Source organism: Wyeomyia smithii, chromosome 3 (genome assembly GCF_029784165.1).
Source record: "Wyeomyia smithii strain HCP4-BCI-WySm-NY-G18 chromosome 3, ASM2978416v1, whole genome shotgun sequence".
NCBI classification, from domain to species: Eukaryota; Metazoa; Arthropoda; class Insecta; order Diptera; family Culicidae; genus Wyeomyia; species Wyeomyia smithii.
In genome coordinates this window covers 259,185,876-259,204,995 of record NC_073696.1, presented here as the reverse complement: position 1 = coordinate 259,204,995, position 19,120 = coordinate 259,185,876, and the positions used below count along the sequence as shown (strand labels likewise).

General features: G+C 38.5%; 1 protein-coding gene across 4 annotated transcripts in view; it reads right to left on the bottom strand.

Moving 5' to 3' along the window:
* Nucleotides 1-19,120, bottom strand: part of LOC129727642 (A disintegrin and metalloproteinase with thrombospondin motifs 20) — a 477,347-nt gene that overhangs the window by 324,392 nt on the left and 133,835 nt on the right. For all 4 annotated transcript variants that reach the window (XM_055685645.1, XM_055685647.1, XM_055685648.1 and 1 more), the window contains exon 2: nt 14,808-15,384. In XM_055685645.1, the coding sequence (XP_055541620.1) occupies nt 14,808-15,060 (253 nt within the window). In that variant the 5' untranslated portion in view covers nt 15,061-15,384. The remainder of the gene's footprint in view (nt 1-14,807; nt 15,385-19,120) is intronic.

Here is a 19,120-nt window from a genome sequence, read left to right as displayed (position 1 = left end):
TTAAAAAATACTAAGGACAATTTGTAACAACGGTTACATTAGTCATTGAAAATTTTTATGGAAATAACGTACTAATTTACTTACAGATATCTACACAGAGATAACGCAGGAGACTGAGAGAGACAAATGCCGAAATCTGGATTGAATAATATTTTACTTATTTACTTATACGTTTATATAGAAAAGGTTTTGTCTGCAGTCATTTGCAGATTTTGTAGATATTTGTCAGTAAATTAGTGTATTGTGTTAATAAAAATCGTCAATAACCAAAGAAATATAAGTGATAAAAAAAACTTTCTTTGGCTTAATTGTTTCTTTCGTTATAACAAACAACATTGTAGAACATTGAAAAATTGATTTTCAGTTGCAGTCCACGTAAAACGCCACGAAAGTCTATTTAAATGGGCAGATGGAAGTATAGTGTTTCTGACAAAGTTGTTTCTTATCGAATGCGTTACAACTTTGCCGAACAAAGTAAACTTTTATATGCAAAAATAAGAGAAGTAAAATTCGTTTTCCAATTTTAGATGAATTAATCACAAAACGGGCAACTTTTATAAAATGGATAAAAATTAATGGAACAACTTTGCTGAAGACATTACGGCTCTAAGATCAATTTTTTCGGGTCAAAATAATTTTGGTCACGTTTTTGCAGCTTTGGAAACAGTATGCCGTGGTGGCATACAGCTCAGCAGTTATGTATGTATGTGAATGTAAATGTCAATGATGAATCTATGTATGTTAGAGTGCGGGATCGTTATATGGAAAAAATGGAACTTAAAAATCCTGAATTTATCGGAAGTCGATTGTTTTTGTCTACGCTTGGCGCATTGCATTTAAAATTTTACATTCTAGAGAGTTCAAAATGGCTTAACCCATACATGACTTCGAGCTGGCCGTGTTGGAAGAAAGAATGATTTTCAGCATTTTTTTCGACATACCAAACTTTGAAGAGCTTTAGCTTTTTCAAGGGACAGCCTTACTCTTGAGTGCTGTCGGTCAAGTTGTTATGTAATGTAGTGCAAATTTAGGATTGTTCGGGGCCCCGAATGGAACCAAAAAAAAACTTGGTTCTGGAAAATCGATCACTTTGTCCCACCTTCATGCAATTTTGTAACTTTTCAATCTCACTCACTTTTTTCAGTGATGGCTGAAGCGATCCTCACAATCTTTGTTTCAATGGGAAGGTCTAGTGGCCCCATAAGTGGCTATTGAAATTTATTGTAATCGACCTTTCAGTTTAGGCAATATGTATCGATATATGAATATCACGAAACTCTTATCTCAGAGACTTCGAAACCGATTTGAACAAAATTGGTGTCAAAACATCGGGCTGCTTCTCAAACACTTTAACTGATTAAATTCATGAAATTTGCAGAGAGAAACGTGACAAAAACTGTATTTAAACATATGTTAATTATCTTAAAAGTGACAGCATAAAATCTACTAAAATTCTACAAGTACTGAAAGTACCCTCCAAAGGTAACTAAAATTATCAAAATTCGGCATTCCTGTCAGAAGTAGTTTACGCTTAGAGTATTACAAAAAAAGGAATTTTAACCTCTGGGCTCGGTTTCAAAAATGCCCATAACGAGTGGTTTTTAGTCATTCTACAATCGAACGCTTAGGAAATGAAACATCAATATCATTTGTTTCATGAAATTTTATATTTTAATGTTGAATATATGGTGCAGCAGTAGCAGCGCGGTTATCAAAAACTTGAATATTGAGAATAGGTTATGTTTCCATTAAATTCTACCACAAAATTTTTTTTTGCTTTTTTTGCTGCAATTTTTGTAGTAGAATTTAATGAAAACATAACCCATTCTCAATATTCAATTCCATTCTACTAAGACGCTCAAAAAGAAATTTATTTATCGGAAACTTATTGTTTTGAGCTAAAAAAGAGAAAAAAATATTAATCTGTTGCGTTGTTTGCCTCATGCGAATTGAAGTTTAAGTGGCAATCTATTTTAACACATAATATATTCCAGAAAGGCTTTTCGTTATTATTTTAATCTGTTCAATCATTGTTTCATTTTCATCCTCTATCATAAATTTCTTTGCTTGTGTGTAATGTGATTAGTACAAGGACGCTTTTGAGTCCGATAAACCAACTGCAAATCTGGAACAAAAACAAAAACATTACCATCTACTAGTGAACCCACAAAAGTTATTTTCAGGCCAAAATCGTATCCAAACTAGAGCTTGTGATACATACTACGGTCGCATTTGGTATTTGATTATCAAGCATTGCGCCCGCACCTCCAAAAATATCATGCATTTGATTGTAAGTTTATTTTTGTCAATATGGCACCGTCTGCGCTGCAAACTTGCATTTGTGAGTGCTTTGTACCTCGGGCCAACAACAGTCGAGTTGCAAAAAAACATAAAGCAAAGCATTGCTTACCACCGGAAGTGCCAAACCGACCGCGCCCCGCACGAACACCTTTGTCGTCGTGCGTCGTCAGCTTGCGCTGTGGTTTACTGCTGAATTCGCCGAAAAGCGTCGAGCGACACGAATTAATTTCTGATTGACATAGGTTGTAGGAGGCAGACTGAGCTGTCAGCGGTAAATTGCATTCTATTTAATTGCCCGTGGCGAAGTGTGCAGTAAACTTGCATAATATTTATCTTAAAATGGCTTCGCTGCCCACCCACTTTTGGCTAAACAACGGGTGTAATTAAATATCTGTACGGCCAGATGTGATGTGTTTTCACAATCATCGGTTTGAAGGCGGTAATAAAGTGTACCAGGTATTATTTGAATTTTATCGATCGATTTTTGTAATAAGGTAGTAATAAGAGCCGTGAAACACCTCCAAACACACTAAACCCCGCCAGTTAAAAATTGTGTCAGTCCACCGTGCTTCTCCATTGCACAAATTAGTCATCCTACCGGCAGAGAGAAAACCCCTGATTATCCCCCCAATTAGAAATCGGTCAGAGCTGCGGAGGAGACGAAAATAGCATTTTGCTCCCGAGGAACTCCGACTATTAACCTGACACAGAGCAAAAAGTTATAAAACAAAAAATTTCCCAACAGATGCATGCAATTGTTAGACGCATCTCACAACGAGACGGTTTAACCGTAAATACCCGTATTTACTTTCGGCGATTTTCGAGCACGCCTCGCGTTTCCAGGAACGTTTCTGGTAGGTAGTAGCTCTGGTGTGAAAAAAATCACATTGGCGGAAATATAATTCCCTGGAAGGAACGAGATTTTAGCAGTATAATTTATTTAGACAGCGAGTAAACAAATCTGTGATGGCAAGCGTTTTTAGTTGAACGAGATAATTTAGCATTTCGATGATCATCGGTTGACATACTATTATTCAAAAAAGTTGCCATTGATTGAAGAATCGAATTTGGGTTCCTTAGATAGTCAAAATAACATAAACACTTGTGAGGTTTTTGTTCTCTCTGTACCACCCCGAAAAAAATTGTCCCAGCTGATCCGAAATCTGATGTCAGACATACGGTCTCCGCTGTTGGGATTTTTACTTCCTCCTTCTTGGGACAAAATACATATTCATCGAAACTGGTTCCCGTAATCGCGTTGCCAAACGAACAACAAAAAAACAACATACAACTATTCAAGTTGACTCACAACATCCAGCACCACCAAACGGCAGTCACTGCCGAAACTGGAACTGGCAGCAAAAAAAAACTTTTTTGCTTGTGCGTAATCTTCGTTTGACAGCTATAGACACACAGACACAGCGATTGAGTAAAAAATAATGCTGATATTAAATTTTTACGATCGGATTGTGTCAGACGGACGACGCATTAGTATACCGGCTCGCGCGACAAATTTTCTTCTGATTTTTTTCCTTTCTTTTTTTTACTAACTCTCGCAGGCCGACATGCGCAGAACTGGCAGATAGACATTTTTAATTTACTCTTAAACTGCCGGCCGGGTTATTAATTAGCAATAACAGCAGAGAACGCGATGATCAGTGATATTAAAGTTTACAATCCTTTCTCTATTGGTGTTGTTTTGCCAGCGTTTATTAGCATGGATGTTTACTTCGAAATAGATTCATTAAAGTTAAATTTTGCCTTCTCGAATTTCTCTCTGGCAGACGGTAATGGAAGGGGGCAAACATTCAGCCAACCTTGTCAGTCTAAGCTAGAATTGGACCTCTCAGGGTGATGTTGAACCTATGAACAGGTGAGTAACTGTTTGTTGGGTTTTAATCTGAAAATCGATTTTTTATTGATTTCATCAATACTAAATCATAGATGAAGAAAAAAATCAATGCTAAAAAATAATTTTTCAAATCAATGCGTAGAAAATCGTTTCAAAGTTTTAGAAAATGTTTGTACGAAAAGTAACAAAATTGTAACAAATTTCAAGAAATTGGACATCAGTTAGAGAAAATCCTATTGAATTGATTAGAAATATTGAAGTCGAACACTAAATTTTATCAACATTCCGCACAATTTTAAAATTATATGTAACCCTCTAGTGCCCAAATTAATTTCCAAACGGTCTTCGATCAAATTACTATAAACCATTATAAACACTTTATTGAAGCTTTTCGGAACCTCGACTGAAGCCCGCCAAATGGCGGCATTGGGCACTAGAGGGTTAAGTAACGACAGAATCAACATTAGGATTTGATTCAAACATAACTCGAAATTTTTGTAAACCGAATTAAATTACCCTTAAAGTGAACCAGAATAGAAATAGAATTTTCCTATTGGTGAAACATCATCTAAAACTTTAGGCCCGTATTATTTTGTTTAGCCCTCACGGTATTTTAGCATAGCATAGCATATTTAATCGCCCGTGTGTTGCCCGCGATTGACCAGAATCAGCTGAAATTGCACAAAGAACCGTCAAAATGGTGCCTAGGAGTAGCAAGCCATTTTCAGTGTACCCACGCTACTTACACACACACAGTGACACACACACATACAAACACACACATACATACACACAGACACACACATACAAACACACACAAACACACACACACACAGATACACACAGATACACACACACACACTCACACACGCACTTACACACAGATACATTTACACACACACATACACTTACACACACACTTACACACATACTGACACACACACGCACACACACCCACATACACACCCACATACACACACATACACTCACGTTATATACACATACACACACACGTTACTTACACATACACACACACGTTACTTGCACATACACACACACGTTACTTACACATACATACACGTTACTTACACATACACACACACGTTACTTACACATACACACACACGTTACTTACACATACACACACACGTTACTTACACATACACACTCACGTTACTTACACATACAGACACATACACGCACACGCCACTCATACATACACACACACACACGCTATTCACACACCCACACATACACAACTCAAGCTATTAGCCTCTCTTCTCGAATTCTTATTAAATGTGAGGTCTTGAACCGTCCTGTGATTGAAAATTTTGAAAGGTTAATCGAACTCAATTCTCAAACCCGTTTTATGACATTGTATTTCAATCACATGTCTCAGAATATTAACCCTTCTCCGAATATTCCAAATCGTGTCAACTTATTAAATACTTTTGATTCTACTGTGTTCTTCGATACATCCATGATAGAAGAAATTCGTGGAATCCCGGATCATTTACGCGTGCAGCAGATCCCTAAAAATTTTTTCCAATAAATATCGAAATATCAACTGCGACAATATGTTCTACACTGACGGATCACTTCTTGATGTGTCCGCTGGCTTCGGTATCTTCAATAATCATTCAGCCGTCTCCTATAAGCTCGATAATCTTGCTTCTGTTTACGTCGCAGAATTAGCTGCAATTCAGTACACCCTAGGGATTATCGAAAAAATGCCCACGGACCATTATTTCATCTTTACGGACAGTCTCAGTTCTATTGAGGCTCTCCGATCGATGAAAGATGTTAAGCACTCTCCGTATTCCCTGGGGAAAATACGGGAACATTTGAGTGCTTTATCCGAAAAATCGTTTCAGATTACCTTAGCGTGGGTACCTTCTCACTACTCGATACCGGACAATGAGAAAGCGGACTCTTTGGCTAAGGTGGGTGCAATTAACGGCGATATTTATGACGACCAATTGCCTCCACTGAATTTTTCGCATTTGTACGTCAGAATACGATCATCATTTGGAAAAATTCTTGGACCAAGGGGGAACTGGGAAGGTGGTTACATTCCATAATTCCCAAGGTATCGACGAACCCGTGGTTCAAGGGGTTGGATGTAGGTCGAGATTTCATTTGCGTGATGTCTCGGCTTATGCCCAATCACTATAGATTTGACGCGCATCTCCGTCGTATTGGGCTCGAAGAAAGCGGTATCTGTGCCTGTGGTGAAGGTTATCACGACATAGAGCACGTTGTCTTGGCGAGCCGTGACCTACCCTACATGACCCTTATATACGTTTTCCTGAAATCCATCCATGCCCAAGTCTAGTCCCGTTCCCCTCCGTCTACACCCAACAAAACGACAAGAACTTGTTTGAACCTTAAGCACAAAACCAGCAACCAGACCCCGCACAATAGAACCAGGACCCAAGGACTACGAGCCTCTGTCCCAACTCACGACATCGTGGCTCAGCAGAACGAATCCATACATGCCATTCGACGATTATCAGACGAAAGAGATTGAACAACAAAACACTGATTGGAAAATCCATGCTAGTTTTAAGTTAGACTTAATTTCAGCTCGTAGTCGGCAGCGAGGATAAAAAATTTGCTTTAGTTTTTAAGTCATCAGATATAATTGGCGCCGTTAAACATTAAATTGTATTTGTGCCGTGTCAAATAAATGTTATGTGAAGAAAAAAAAACTACAAGCTACTGATACACCCACACGCTACTCAGACAGACACGCTTGATATAAAAGGAACCAAGGCGGCCCTAAGCCGCCGCGGTGTCCGATGGTCGAGTCGGCCGCCGACCCGACGTCGGAAGCGGCGGCCTCTCGCATGCAAACAACTGATCTACTGGATTGCCCGGATTACTGAAGCATAGGGACAATCCCCTAGTTTACGTCCGAACGAGCGGTAGCGAGTAAGGACAGCATGTGCCCCGGACAATCGAGTTGGCCGAATGCTACGAGTGTGTTGCATTAAATTTTTAACAAAATCAAATTTCAATTTATTTTTTATTCTATGAAACAATTGGGGAACGAAAACAAAGAACAAGGAAAAAAATAAATATTTTCGAAACCCTCTTTTTTGTATAAATTCTCAGTTTTTCGCATGGGTGGGAACACTTTATCGAATCAAATAGCCAAAATTCTTCTCAAGCATTACGTATTTCATCGACGTTTTCTTACAACATTTCAGCTTTAGATAAGTCATATTTAAAATAAAGAAAAAAATTCCTGCTATAAATAATCGAACCTAAAATGATATATAATCGAGGCCATATATCATCGAGTCTATATGTATAATCGATTCTGACCTATAAATAAGTACGGTGACGTTTCGGTTATACCAAGATCAATTTCTTATTTACTTCATTGTATTCTCGTGTGTATGTGTTAATATATGTTCATATGTGTGTGAATGTAAAGTTTTGAATGTTCGGTATAGTTGTGCTGTTGGCTACCAAAAATTAAATTATAGAAATTGTGTAAATCTATTTTAACAAAAAATAAGTTCAAATGAAAGAGGCTGGGTTTCACCGCTAGGTGGATAATTTCGGGTTTTATTTAAATCACCATTAATTATTAATGATTTTTCGGCCTTTCGAATGATTTGGCCTTTTGTGGTTCGGCCGTTTGATGAATCCGGCCGTTTAAAATTCGGCCGTTTGTGATTCGGCCGTTCGTTTTCCGGCCGTTTGTAGGTGAACCATGACTAAATGTGTTAAACATTTCGTGTATGTTTTTGAAGTCTGCGTTAGGGAAATATACCAATCGTATGAAAAATGTATGTGGATATTCGACCTTCAAACTTTCCCGCAATTTTCACGGAGTAATAAGAAAATGGTAACTGAAATTATCATGTTATACAAATCTTGTATATTTTAGCTTTCCAACGGTATATTAACAGTAGAAATCGGAACAGTTGTTTGAGCGCGATTAGCATCAAAAATCTTCCATTCCGCCAACCAAAAACATTACACGTTCAATCCAGTTTTCCCAGAATGTACCTTAGTATAGTGAAGAAAGACGCAGTCCCACGTCAAAACTTATTTACTGCTAATATTCAAAGCAAGCCCCTAAAGGACGATTGTGATTCGTCCCTAAAAGGACGGTTGAGTTAATTTTCTACAAAGCTGGGAATCAATCGAATAATGCCTTTTTTTCTGTTTTCTTCGAAGGCAGAATAGCTTGTATACTTTTCCCTTCGCAATTAGTGAAAGCGGATAGAAGCTCGAAGAACTCACGTGGTAGAAACGCAATCACGAGAATCACGAAACGAAGAATCAAGATGAACTGGAACCGATTTTGAAATATACAAATATGATGTGATGAAATAAATCCTTGCGATTGTTTTTAGTACCAGCGTAGAGGACTGACGCCAGAAGCAGGCAGGGCCGCGAATGTGGTATTGGGGAAGCATGTGAAAAAAAGTTGGACTGCGCTGCGTATTTCTTTTAGGTATAATAACGAACGTTACGCGAAAAGTAAATCAGTTTTTCGTTAATTGCTCAACCGTCAACAAGCACATTGTTAAGATGGCAAAGACACAAGCAGGCTACAGGCAAGCGGCAGAGCAGCCAAGTTGAGACTCCCGTACTTTTGCTGTTATAAAGAGAACTAGCCAAGTACTCTGAGTCTGGAGCTTAAGCTATTACAGAATACACTAGCCCAAAGTTAATTGTTTCGTTCCACCTGCCAAGTACAAATTACAATTGGTTTTTTTTTTTCAGGTTCACAAAAACGTTATTGATGCAACGCTGACTTTTCTTACGAGTCGCTCGAAAAAATCTTTTGATAAATAAGTTTAAAATACGCCAGTGATTTTTCATAATATGAAGACAATATTAACACAGTATAAAAATAATTACGAGAAAATAGTGGAGAAATGAAAATTATTTTGACCCAAAAAATAGCTTTTAGAGCCACAGTGCCTTCAGGAAAGTTGATCCATTAATTATTATCCATTTTATAGAAGTTGAAATTGTGTGATTAATCCACTCAACAGTGAGAAGCAAATTTTACTTTTTTCATTTTTGCATATAAAAATTCACTTTGTTCAGCAAAGTTGTTGCACATTTTATAAGACACAACTTTGTCAAAGGTACCATACTTCTATCTGTCTTTTTAAATGGAGTTTGTGGAGTTTTCTACAGATTGCCACTAAAAAAAGCATTTTTTCAACATAACATTTAGTAGTGATTTTCTACAATTTTTCAATGTTCTACATTGTTGTTTGCTATCACAAAACAAACAATTTCATCGAAGAAAGTTTATTTTTATCTCGCATATTTCATTGGTTATTGACGATGTTTATTGAAACAATGCACTAATTTACTAACAGATATCTTCAAAATCTGCAAATATCTGCAGACTAAACCATTTCTATATTCAAGTATAAGAAAAATATCTATTAATCCAGATATAGGCATTTGTCTCTCGCTGTCTTCTGTGCAGATATTTATTTATATTATTGAGATAGAGGCATAGTGTCCTCAGCAAATCTCTTACATATGGGTCAGAATTCGTGAAACGGATCACGGAACGGATCGCGATGTCTAATTTTTCCAAATAAGTATTAAAAACTTCAAGAGTTTCACTCGGGAAGTTGATTTTACAATTTTTATTGAAATTGAATAAATTTACAAGTTGTTATTGTCATTTGAATGCGCTTGGCACCAACTTTGAAGGCCCATATCTTTTGATCAAAAAATATCACCACCGCGAAATTTTCAGGGCAGTTTCGAAATTTCGTCAAAAATACTTGTGATTTTTTTCAGATTTTTCAGTGCCCCAGAACAAAGATTTTCAACATATTGTTTTAAATAGTAACTATTGAAAAATAATTTTTTTCTCCAAAAAAAATATTTTCGTAAACTACAACTTAGGATGCATCTGCTGGGAAAATTTCATCAAATTCGATACAATATTTTTAAGGCTATGTCTGTTTAAAAACAATTTTGAGCTAAATTTCAAATGACAATAACAACTTGTAAACTTACTCAAATTCAATAAAAATTGGAAAATCAACTTCCCGAGTTAAACTCTTGAAGTTTTTTATACTTATTTGAAAAAACTAGACATCGCGATTTTTAGTGATCCGTTTCACGAATTCTGACCCATATTACGAACCATATGAAGTTCTCTTTCGAAAGGCACTGAAAATCCTAATTTTTGTTCTAACTTTTTCCCACATTTTTCCGAATTTTGAAACCTTCCAAAAATGCATGTTTTTGCGAAAAAAATATCATGTTTTATCTATTAAAATAAACAAGCTATTTGCCATATAATAATATTTTCAGGAGTTTTTGCACGTCCACCATCTCCAAATCTCGCAATTATTCACAAGTGGCAGTTCTTCTGTCAATTATGATACAAACTTTCGTCTTTCAAAGTCTCTAAACAACATCCGATCAATTAATTTAAATTTTTGAATTCATCTGTGTTGTTTCAACAACGTCATCGATTTGTTTTCTTCTGTTTTCTGTGCTTGCGGGTGGATGAAGAAAAAGTAAAAAAAGTCTCAATTTTGATGTGTTTTGAAATGTATTGAAGAGATATTTTGTGAAAGGGCTATCAGTAAACCACGAATACACATTTAGGGTGATTTCTGATCCTTCTTCCGTTACCTTAGAAAATAGCTGAAAATCACGAGAAGTAAATTTTTTAGGCTGCTTGAGAAATGTATGACACCAACAGCACAATTTCATAGCTTCATGCAAACGCTACCTAACCTAACCTAACCTAACCTACGAACTAGTAGTGAAATTTATGTTTCACTTATATAAGAGCCCACCTTTCCAGAGGAAGGAGGGGTGTCAAGTTACCATTGACATATTTCTTACTCCTAAAAACCTCACCATGTAAAATTTGGTTTCATTTGCTTGATTAGTTTTCAAGTTACGCAGAAGATCGTGTTATATTTGCATGAGAGCCCTCTCTTTAATAAGAGGGAGGGGTCTCGAGCTACCTAATAACCTTTTCCGGCCTCAAAAACCCGTACATACAAATTTTCAGGCCGATTGGTACAGTTGTTTCCACGTCTATAAAGATCAGAAAGACAGACAGACAGATTGAACTACTTTTTCATATGATTAGATTACTCGTAGTAATTTAAAACGCCGATTTAACGTAAGAAATTATTGGTTATATCCCGATTTTATCACTTTCCCTGTTTTATCACCCCAAACATCATCAAGGGGGTGATATAATCGAGTGATCACTGTATTGACCAAACATACATACCAAAAATATATGTGAGATAAAAATAAATTTTCTTCGGAGATATTGTTTGTTTCGTTGTAGCAAACAATTTTGTAGAATATTCAAAAATTGTAGAAAATCAATATAAAAAGTTGAATAGCGAAAAAAGATTTTTAGTAGTAATCTAAAGAAAACTCCACAAAAGTCCATTTAAATAGAGAAATTCGTTTCTCTTTGTTGAGTGGATTAATCATGGAAATGCAACTTCTATAACATGGAGAATAATTAATGGCACAACTTTGCTGAAGACGCCACGGCTCTAAAATCAATGTTTTTGGGTCAAAATCATTTCGATCACGTTTTTGCAACTTTGAAAACAGTGTGCGTCGTCCGCTACGGAATGCTGCCATCAAATGAGCGTGTTTTGCATCAAAAACCAGACGAACATAAAATCGTCGCCTGCTACGCTGCGGCAAGTCTGCTTGCTACTGGACGATTCGGTTTCTAGTAAATCATCCTTTTGCTACAGTGATCGGATGAAATATGCTAGCATTTATATGTAACTAACATTTATATGTAATGGATGACAGTTATTGTTCTGGTGAGCGTGTCGTCGTGCACACGAGTGAACAAATCAACAACAACAACAATCCGTTTACAAATTTAAATCGTTTGTATAGTGGATTGCATTATTGCGGCACGCGATTGGTTGAACTATAACCAATTTGGCTATGAATTTTAACCACTTTACTATGAAGAAATGGTTCAAAAATTGATTTCATAAACTAGAGAAATTTGTTCTCTATCCAACAAGATATCAATGACTATAATCCGGTCTTTCATTCATTCTGCCGTTTTACTATATTTTCGATACTTTAAAAGGGCAGCCCATAAAAGTAAAACGTATCCACGTCAAAAGATAACGGGAGCTGAGGCTTTTTCTCAGAGTTTTCTAAAGAAATAGAATAAGAAAACAAGGCATTAATTTTTACATAATGATATCTATCTGCTATCTGAAATATGCAATTCAATCATGCGAAGTCCGTAAAAATGAATTAGAGCTGAAGCCTTTAAACCAGGACTGAAAAAAAATTGAAATCATGAACTTTCTTAAAGATGCTTCTTCGGGTTATTTGAACGCTACTATTTCAAAAGGATGAAAGTATAATATCAAAATAACCAATTTTACAACGAAATCAATACACTGAGCTCCAGCAACCGAATCCCATTTTTGGCATCAGAGGGTTAGTCAAAATAATGATTATTCGCCCGCCACCAATTCGCATCAGACACGTGCCTTCGACGAAGAGAAGAAACACATAAGCAAAAAGCGTTTCTCCCGGCGGCAGGCCGGCCGACCGAAGGGGAAACCTGGCAGACTTCCCGGTCCGCCCGTTCTGGGTGGAATCTGTTTGCAATTCGAACCCGGGCCGGGCAGCGGGCCAGCGTTCGAATCGATGAGCATCGCAGCATTGCCACCAGCACCAGTTGAAAACAGTGGCAGCCAATTTTGTTTTGCTTCTGTTTTGCTGTTTCTGTCGGGGATCGTGATTTACGATCTGTGATCTCATCTTCCATAAATCCATAAATATATAGAGTACGCAGGAAGCAGTTTCCATAATTAAAACTAGGGTCACTCGCTGTTCGGCAAAAGTTGGCGATAAATTGGAGCGAAAATGATATCATAGGTACGATTCAACACGCCTTGAATATCAGTTTTGGAAATGCAACTTCGAAATTAGGATGCATTACGCTATTTAAATGCAAACCTAACCAGATCGGCAAAAATAACCAATTCTAATTCAACGGATCACGTAAATCACGCTGTAAAATACTTCCTGATGGGTTGTACAAAATTTGTCTGCTAAAGCCTAATTTATGCACATTCTGTGCACCAGAAACATTGTGAAACCCGAGATAGAGGATCGCCTAATCGCTGATCACCATTTCCAACGAGGATCTCCACCTACCCCACCTTCGCTTCCAATCCGTTACACGCAATGACGACGTTGTTTCGCGAAGACCGACCGCTCGGATGACCGCGTACGAATAGTTGCTCCGTTTATCTTGCTGTCTATCGGCAGCTCGGATCTGACACTCTACCGGGGCTGATCCGCCGCCCCCTGTCCCATTCGCGGAAGCATGCGAAATTTATCGATCGGGGCATGGCCGGCGGAATAATTTATGCAAACTCGTCGAAATTCCTCGGCCACAACAGCCGGCTGGTAGTGCTGTCGCGCATCCTTCCGAAAGGTGCCTTCTACGGTGTGGTACAGCTTCCACTATTTCTCCGCCGCTCAGAGAGGGCCAGAAATAGGGGCAAAATTTATGGCAACTGCACGCAAAGTCTTATCCCGAACTACGATCTTGTAGCCGGTGCTGGACAAGTCCCATGTGTCAGGGAGGCTTTCGCAGAACTTTAATTGCATGTTTTCCATACCGCGACCAACAGCCGGCCTAATATGGGAGTTGCTGCTCGGCACGGTGGGTCAAAACTGTAGGTAATGGTAGCTAACAAAAATTTTCCTTTTGAGTATAACTTATTTTTAACAGGTGAAGAGTAAAAAGGTAGTTTCCCCAACAATTGTATAATTTATTTGAATTGAAATTTTTTTTAGCAAAAATTAAGTCAAACATTGTTTTCAGTTAAAAACATTAAAAATAGTAACGTTTTGGTTCATTATTTTGTTGTCATTATTAATGTTGTCCATACGAAAGTCCCCTCATTCAAGTTAGACATTTCGAATGTGTTCACATTAAGGTACGATTTCATGTCCACTTCGGTAGCCCCTGTTTCCCGTGCAATGGTCATGTTTTATTTAGATGAAATATCTAGCTTTGATTGGTGCCGGCCTTGTACCGTGAAGCTTAGTACCTTTCAATGCCAACAGACACTCCGCAGTCCGCACACACCGGCAAACGAGGGGAAATCTAAATCAAATGTATGTAATTGCTCCGCCTGTGGTAACAAACCAATGGAAATCCACAATTCGAACGAGTAGCGGATGTGCACGGCTCTGGTGAAACCGTTCACTAATTAAGATAAAATGTTGCATTGCTGCTAATGGTTTGTTTCTGCGTTCTGCGTACCAAAACCCTAAAGTGCACCTACCATTCAATGTCGGTCATCTCGGCAACGCGGCGGCAGCAGCGTGATGGAAATGAGTTATCAAAACAAACTTAGCGCAGTGGGAAATTTATTGGGCACTTAAAAGTGTGCATTTTGCATAAATTAACCGCCCAGTAGCTGGCAGCTTGCGATGGAGTTTGAAGTTGGACAAGGCTTGCAAATCGATGGGATCAGTTTTCGTTACATATTTTGTTCAGTTATGACGGCATAATTTTACTGCTTAGGCTTCACAAGTTAAAAAGTTATGAAATCGAAATTAAGAGATATAGCAGCCGTTAAACTAGGTTACATATTCTTATTCAACATACCTGTTGTGCTACCATGCGCCGTTCCAGTTCCACCTGGGGGCATACCCGTCGGCGTCACTGGAAGTCCTTCTCCAACTTTTCGCGGGAACGCACCTAGCCGATCCACCACACTGTTATCACTGTTATCAATCACATGATGCTGGTTTGCATTTCCATGGTGCACAAAGCTCACTATCAACGTCACTATTATCAGCAGCACTCCTCCGACGACGGTGTAAATCCAGCACTTGGGCGAAGACCAACGGGTCGTCATCGTGTAGCAAGAGGAGAAACAGGTAATGCACCACTGGCGGAAACCGCCGATCGTGCGGACAACGGAAAGACCGTCGGTGTCGTCGTTGTTGTTGTCGTCGTCGTCGTCGTTGTTGCTGTTGTCGTCGTCCTGTCTACCACCACCAGTAATAGCGGCACCCTGGCCTCGGCCACTGCCAGGGTCTTCGATCTCGAAGCTCGAACGGAGGATGATGTGGGCCCGCGCACCGGCGGAGTTTGACAGCCCCTGATTCACGTGTCAATACATGAAGCGGCTGTTGCGAACTAAGTCCCGAAACGTCCTAGCCGAAACGCCCACGTTCGTCTGAAACGAGAGGAAAAAACAGCGGAAAATCACTAAAAAATGACATTGAAATTTCAAATTTATACATCGCTGTTTTGTATGTTGCTGGTTTATGGACTACGGTGCTTACGCTCCCAGCGAAACATAAAATATGGCGAACCAGCCGTCCCATCAAGAACAGACACGAGAACAGCCGGCCACTTCAAGTGGCTGTCATGTTCGATCGGATACATCCGAAAAATTTATCCTGGTTCACCTAAGCGAAGAATATGTACTTTTCTTACAAGACTTTTTATAGCGATTCATAATTATTTTAAATATAATAAATCTTTGAAGCTACAACCATTTGATTGTATTTCATGTTGAAGGATTGATGAAAACTTTTCTGATTTTTTTTCTTTTTATGCCAGAAAACCAAATATTTTCGTGCAATTTCACAAATTTATGTGAGTGTCCAAACCATTTTTGCTTTTGTCCCAGATCTTCAAATGTTGGCTCTTCGATGAGCACCGGTTTTATTATTTTGTCAATGGAAGTCAATATTAGGTTAGAAACTAAAAAAATCAATCTTGCTTATTGACACTTTTATTCAAAGTTTCAGCCAGATTAAAGATAAGTTTTGTTTCATAAATTACTCTATGTAAATAATAAAAAAAATCGTCCGTAACAAAAAAAAAACTAAAAAAAGAATTTGAACCTAATTTATAAAAATTCCGATTTCTTTTGTAGAACTGGTAAGGCTTTGAGCAGCTTTTGAATGTCTTCATGAATTCAGATCGTTAGAAATACAGAGTTTTAAGTAACCCTTGGAAACTATTCCTGAGCACCTTCTCTAGCAGTTTTGGAGAATAACAAGATTTATGCTTGGTTTAAACAGATAAGTAATCGAAACCTTTTCAACCGCGTTTTTGTATGGGATTCCGGAATTTAAGCAGTTTTTTTACGCGGTTTATTTTTACGCGGCACGTACCCCCGCGTATAATGCGACTTTGGTGTATATACAAATTTTGTTCTCACTGTTTGAAGTTTCTGCTTAATGGCCATGTGTAGTTTTTCTTTAAATAATCACAATAAATTGTTTTTAATTCTTTATCAGTGTTTTCTAAGTCCAGATTTTCAGTTTTAGCGGCAGCTTCCTGTGTTAGTAATACTCAGTGTTTAATCTCAGACTAAAATTTCAAGCAAATTTTTAATAAATCCATCGTTAGTATGATAACAGTACTTTACGTTCGTAACACTAGCACCAGCTGCTGCCGTCTACACACCGCTTCCCTTATTTCGACAGCAGCGCTAGCGCACGGGCATGTGTCAAACTTGGAACCACATAAAATGTATAAGCACAGACTAACAGACGTAACACTGGAATCTAGCACCATCGTCACAAAAAAACGATCATTTCAAATTTCTAATCGAATTACAGTCATCGCGCGTGAACGCCGCCCGGAGCGCTGTCATGCAATCCCATACATATTTTGTAGTTCCCTATTTGACACATGCAGTAACGCTAGCGCTGATGTCGAAATACATAACGCGGCGCGAACACGGCAGCAGATGGTGCTAGTGTTACTGACATAAAGTACTGGAATCATCCGAACGATGATTTTATTGGAAATTTGTTCGAAGTGTTATGTCTGTTAGTCTGTGGTATAAGATTGCATAACACGGCGACTTTTATCTGACAGGAATTGTGGAAAGATAGTTTTTTTTCTGGAGATGGAGTCTATGGATGAAGCTAGTTTTCAGTGTTATGTATTTTCGCTCAAAAGTTGTGAAGTTTTTCACTGAAAGCATATTGTTACCGTTAGTTTTATGATTATATTATAAAATGTTATTCTCAAGTATATTCCTTCGATCTGCGATCTGATACATTAATAAAATTGCATAAAAAATGCCAATCTTGCATGGGTTCACTTTCATACGCATTGACGAAACTACTTATGCAACATCAATCATAGTAACCCATGAGCCAACAAAAAAAATTGACAGTACTACATAACCGTGATGGCGAAAACAGTGAAACTTTTCCGTGCAGAAGTGTGCGCGTTCAATGGACGGTACCCGTCCGCGTCGAAAACGCATATCGTGTAGTACTTTGCGGATGCTAGATAAGCCCGTTTGGCACTATTGGACAACAATCAAAGCACCGAAAGAAAGCCCGGTTCCGGACGCTCGACGACCCTGAACGACAAAAAGCTCCAAAGGATGCTAAATAGGAAAACCGAGGGAAAAGTGGTAACATCGTACCGGGCGAACATGGACATACATGTCAGGAAGCGACAGTTCCGTCTCGGGGCAACGACGCAGCAGCAACTGCTAAATAAGATGGTCAAATCGATTTTTCCGGCGAATCGCGACATGTCTGTGGCGATAGACGACGAGACCTATCTCAACCTGGATGGTAAATACTGGCAGGTCCCTTCGTATGTTAGTTCCCCCACGAAGGAAGTGAGCTCACAAACCAAGTTCTCCAAGAAGGTGCTGCTATGGCTGACAATCAACGAGAGAGGGATGTCAAAGCCGCTTCCAATTTAATATTTTGATCGGTTTATTTGAAATCATTGCTAAATTTTAAAGTAGAAACAATTTTAATTGTAAAATTTGTACCTATTTGAATGGCTTCAAACATTGATTTTGCCTGCAACATGGCGTTCATGAGATCTAACATTGCGTGTTGCAGAAAAGAAAGTTTACCTGCCGTAATAGGCCCCAGGCAGTTGACATTAGAAAAAATATCATCGGTAGCAATATTAGCTGGGGTAATAGGTGTACAATTATTTTCTAGCGTGTTTTGCTTACCCATATTAGCGGTCATTTCCGAACTACCAACATTTGGCGGTAGAATGTTCGAACTACCTGTAACCTGTGCATATGTTAAACGAGTATGCAGAGGGGTAGAAGAAGTGAGCGCTATTGGTACGCTTGGAGAATTCGGTTTTGAAGCCTGTTTTGATTGGGAAACTGATATTTGTTTACCCTGCCTTGCCTTAACAATTGCTAAACGGACTGCGCATTGGTAAAAATTTGACATATGGTTGCCGTTACATTTCGCACAGCGAAAATTTTTACTCTCTTTCACAGGACATGTGTCCTTTTTGTGAGAAGAGTCTCCACAAATAAGGCATTTTTGGTCCATGTCACAGAATTTTGAACCATGGCCATAACGTTGGCAAATACGGCATTGGGTGATATGCTTTTCACCTCCGCCAAACTTCCTATAAATTTCCCACTTTACACGCACGTTATATAAAGCATGTGTTTTTTCAAAAAAATTTAAGTTATTAACCTCATTGCGGTTAAAATGAATTAGATAATTAACAAGGGAAATTCCAGTTCGGTGACTGTTTTCGCTTCGTGATTTTTGTTTCATTAGAATTACTTGGGTAGGGGCTATGCCAAGTAATTCTTTTAAAGTAAGTTTGATCTCATCAACGGTTTGATCGTTGGTGAGACCTTCCAATACGACCTTGAAGGGCTTGGCGCTCTTCGTGTCATATGTAAAAAATTTATACATCTTTTCAGTTAAATACTCAATAAGACGATTACGACCCTTTATAGAGTCGGCTTATAAGCGGCATTCGCCTCTACGACCAATTGGTTGGTCGTGAACTTCATATTACGAAGTGTCTGCCAGAAGTTGCGTCGTTCATCAAGAAATACCATAAGGGCGAAGACATGGTGTTCTTGCCGGATCTGGCGTCGGCCTACTACTTGAAGCAATCGTTGAGGGAGGTGGAGCTGCTGAATAACGATGTGGTAC